This window comes from Helianthus annuus, chromosome 5 (assembly GCF_002127325.2).
Source record: "Helianthus annuus cultivar XRQ/B chromosome 5, HanXRQr2.0-SUNRISE, whole genome shotgun sequence".
In the NCBI taxonomy this organism is placed as follows: Eukaryota; Viridiplantae; Streptophyta; class Magnoliopsida; order Asterales; family Asteraceae; genus Helianthus; species Helianthus annuus.
Window position 1 is genome coordinate 137,487,997 of NC_035437.2, and position 4,688 is coordinate 137,492,684.

General features: G+C 37.4%; 1 protein-coding gene across 1 annotated transcript; it reads right to left on the bottom strand.

Annotated features, from left to right (window-relative positions):
- Window positions 1-1,315: 1,315 nt before the first annotated feature.
- Window positions 1,316-2,677, bottom strand: LOC110943658 (uncharacterized acetyltransferase At3g50280). Its single transcript, XM_022185393.1, has one exon. It carries the CDS (start codon window positions 2,675-2,677, stop codon window positions 1,316-1,318), a length of 1,362 nt encoding a protein of 453 aa, XP_022041085.1.
- Between the last annotated feature and the right edge of the window lie 2,011 nt (window positions 2,678-4,688).

Sequence of the window (4,688 nt, forward strand, 5' to 3'; positions counted from 1 at the left end):
TTACTCTTCATAAAAACTAGGGGTGTTCATGGTCTGGTTTTAACGGTTTTTAGGTCAAATCGTAAGCCAAGCCGTTAGTGACGGTTTTTGCTTGTCAAAAACCAAAACCGAACCATTGGAAATAAACCGAACCATACCAAAATGTTATTGACGGTTTGGCTTTTGTTTGGTTTCATGGTTTGGAGCTTTGCAATAGATTAAATTAAAAATAACAACTATTTATATAAATATCTCTAGTTGCCTTGCCTGTGTACACTACGAGGCAAGTGGGTTGTTTTAGAAAAAAGGGTATCATAAATGACAGGTAGTTCAAACTTAATGCTAAATGACTTGGGTAATTTTTTAATCACGGAAAAAAGAAAATTATCAATTTTAATTACCTGCACGTTGGTTGTCTATTGCGGGTACAAAACTAATTATACACAAAAGTGCAAGAAATTTCAATTTAGGGTACTGAACTTTGGTTGGGAGGAATGGGACGTTAAGGTCCTTCCACCACACGACCAAACGCTTGTTAAACCATTGTGTCATGGCCGCCAAGGGGCAAGAGCCTCCTTCAAGAAAACAGTAACGGGTATGAGTGGGTGAAAGGGTGAGGCCACTTGCAAACCAACCAATCACACATTTTTCTTTTTTTTATGTTAATTAATTCATTAGTTAAAACCGCTATTCGCATGTGAAAAAGTGGTTTAGTTAAAAGTCACTGCCTACGTCCTACGTGATAATGACATTACAATTTAATAATGACGTGTAGTTAAAAGCACTTTATATAGCCTTAGAATGAGTGGAGTCACGGACTAAAAGTAATTAAGATGTCTAACAGTAAGAGGTAAGCATAGTTGTTGGATATATGCATCATGACAAGGCATTAGGGATTTACTGGGGTAAAGAAATTGTCAAACCAGTTGTCAAATATATAAGTATACATAGTTGTTTGATATTTGCATCATGACAAGGCATTAGGGAATTAATGAACTAAAAAAATGTATAGCCCATTTTTAACTACGATGTTTGTTTTTTTACGACCGGTTTCTCTTATAAATCATAAATCAAACCGTTCATTACAGCTTTAATAACCGTTAAAATTTTTTTAAAAAACCAATTGTGAAATCAAACTAAGGACCAGTTTGAATAGTTTCACGGCTTTTAAATAAAACTATGAACATCCCTAATGAAAACTTCTATCAGTCGGCCCATAAACAAGATACAAAACACTTAATTCAAATCATAAAAGAAGTACCTTTAACACAACCCTAGATATTATTGTTTTAATAAAAGTACTCATGTACGAAAAAACTTTGGACACTATCGGCCCTTAGTTTATCATTAGAGTACTCATGAACTCCTCGTCACATTCTATATTTTTCATATACTCCGGCAAAAGGCAAACTTCAACGTCCATGCTCGCGCCACCCTCTCTTCCTGGATACATCGTAATCTTCCCATCGCCTTTGTTTGTGCACCCGCTTCGAGCCGCTACCGCTTTCCCTAACCCAAATTCACAACCGTACATGTCAAATCTCGGTGAGCTCCCAACGTGCACAATGTTTGGATCAGACAGCTGACTCATTTTATATATCACTGGACTTCTAATCCATGACTCAACCCTTTCCTTGATTGCTTTATCATCATGGTTTATCACGCCTTCGTGTAGCCGGAAAGCCGCCCAACCAAGACCATGAGCCATCAAATCCCCCACAGTTGCTTTTACTATAACAAAATGAACCGGGTTACCAATATAATCATTAGACATAGGTGGGTTTAACCTACTCCTAGTAGACACCATCAATGAACATCTGGTTTCCTTGTCGTGTGGTAGACAACGCGCACGGGTGATACACCTCCATAAAAGCGCGACAACCGCTTGTAAACTTGAAATCTTATGCGTATTGCATTCGGAATTTGCTGTTGCTTTGAGTTTGGAGATGGCGGCTGATGAGAAATTGAAGAATCGCTCTTTAAAGATTTGAATTTCGAATCGGTCTATAAATTGATCTTGATGGCTGTAGGGGATATTCATAATAGGATCATATCCATCCAAAACCCATCTCTTGATCACAGGAGGGCGAGAAATAGAGCCGTTATATTTTCCTCCTGATCTGAATATTTCACTCCAGGTAGCCATGAAATTCCAGAAAGAGGTTCCGTCAGCCACCATGTGGTTGACAGAACCACCGATAAAAATCCCATCCACAAGCTCGGTCACCTGAATGGATAACACCGGCAGCGTATGCGCATCATGGGAAATGGCTTCACTAAGATCAAAAAATGAGTGAACAAGTAAAGGTACGTCAGTTGGGTTAAGTATGTCGGATACTGTGGCGTCTACAGTCGCGTAAATAAACTTGACGCCAGGGGTGTTTCCGGGGTCTAAGTAGATGACATATGAAGGTGGGTTTTCTTGTTTTCGAGTGGCGAAACGGGCGGCGAACGGGTAGAAATGAGTGAGGGTAGCGGAGAGAGAGTGTTGGAGGTCATCCAAGAAAGTGGTTATGGAGAAATGTTGATTTTCGGCTAAAGGTGGTTTTGCGAAAAGGAGACCTTTCTGGCTGTATCTGATGTTGAGGCAGGACAGCTCAAATGGTGTAAAATGGATAGGCTGCTTTGCCTCTGGTGAGAGGTCGTCCAGTGGTTTAATCAAGCATTCTGAAATGAGTTTGACCGATGTAGAACTCATGGCTGAAACAACAAATGAAAGCTAGATCTTCCTAAAATAAATGATAACCACACACCCAAGAAGATAGGATATTAAAACATGTACGACAAAGTAATACCTACCAGCTTACGAACAAGGACCGACCAATCAAAAATGTCGATGCTGAATCACACAAGCCAAACGAGACCCGTTGATCATAGCCTGATTGGAGTTAGTCAAAATCGACGGCAAACAAGATGTTGAAAATAATAGTGGGTGATATAGACAGTTCAGTGGGCAGGCTGACAATCGACCATCTTAGAGCATTCACATCCAATCCATCAAATTATACATACATTCCACTAAAAACAACTCCTATATCAATATATTTTCACTAAAAATAAATATTTTTTCTCTCTCCTTTTCAATTAAATAATATTATCATTACATTTTTCTCTCTCATTCACTCACAACTACTTTCAATATATATTAAAAAAATTATAGTGGGTGAACAGTGTCCCCTCAAATATACAGATGAACAGTAACATTTTCTCTCTCCTCCACTCACAACCACTATTTATACCCTTTATAATATAAAAACTCCCCCTCACATATTTTGATGGATAGAATGTGAATGCTCTTAGTTTTTTGACCAACGAAAAGTAGAAATGGGTGAATAGTAGATGGGAAATTTACGAAAATGTCATTTAATCGATGTTCTTTATGAAAATGTCACGTTTATGTGTTTGTGGACGGACTCCTCACATGGGAGGAGTCTGTGTGTCACCTTGAAGAATCCATGAACGAGGAGCTGACACGTGTCTTTTCAAATGTTGAAGAGTCCATCCCCGACGCATCTCATGCATCCCCCGGCGCATCCCATGCCTCCCCGACGCATCCCTTGCATCCGGACGCATCCCATGTGGAGGAGTCCGTCCACGGACGCATGAACGTGACATTTTCGTAAAAAACGTTGGTCAAATGACATTTTCGTAAATTTCCCGATTCTCATCAATCAAACAGTTTTTCCCATCATGGCTAAGAAGAAAATACACTTATAATTGATTACTAGATGTAAAATTCGTATACAAACACGGGTGTTTTTAGAAAACCATACATTTTATTAAGGGTTTTTTTGCATATTTTCCCTTAAAAAACTTTGAAATTGCATATATACCCAAGTCAAAAATTAAATTGCATATTTCCCTCTATTAACTAGTAAAATTGCAAATTTAACCATTTTAATTTGATTTATTAAAATTAAATTATAGAAAGACTATTTTACCTTTCATTCTACTAAACTTTAGAAAATGACTAAATACTTCAAGCTAAGAAAAAAGACTAATCACAAGATGACAAACAAGAGTCATCATCATCATCATACCCAGTAAATCCCAGAAATAGCAAAGCTATTTATAGGGTCTGGGAAGGGTGGGATGTAGACAAACCTTGCCTCTATCCCTAAGGATAGAGAGACTGCTTCTAAAGAGACCCTCGGCTCCAAAACGAACAACATACCAATACACCAAGTCAAGAATATAGAAAAAGAAGTCACCAATATCAAAAAAGTGGTCAGAGTGACACAATATAATGTAAATCATGTATAATAGCATGCAACATCATTTGGGCATAAACACAAGAAGCCAATCGCCAGTAAAGTCACTTAAAGGATAAGAAAACTTACGTCCCTACGATCTTAATTTTTATAATCAAATACTTCAAGCTAAAAAAAAGACTAATCACAAGATGACAAACAAGACTCAATACTATCAATTTTTATAATCAAAATGACAAACTATTATTTATATTTTCTAGTCTTCAAAGGATCTTATATGAAGTCAGTACTGAGTAGGGTAAAACGAATGGCCGGAAAAGTGATTTTTTTTCAGGGATCTTATATGTTTTAGTGTTCTAATGATTTAGTAGATATTGACTCTTCATATAATAAAAAAAAAAGACTATATGAAGAATCAACAATAGACGCGGTAGAAGAAATAAAACAATATCGCCGGAAAAGTGATGCAGGCGGTTTCAGGTTTCTTTACAAATAAAA

What these genes read in the sequence shown, in the direction of transcription:
- LOC110943658 (XM_022185393.1), bottom strand. Translation starts at nt 2,677, where the DNA reads ATGAGTTCTACATCGGTCAAACTCATTTCAGAATGCTTGATTAAACCA.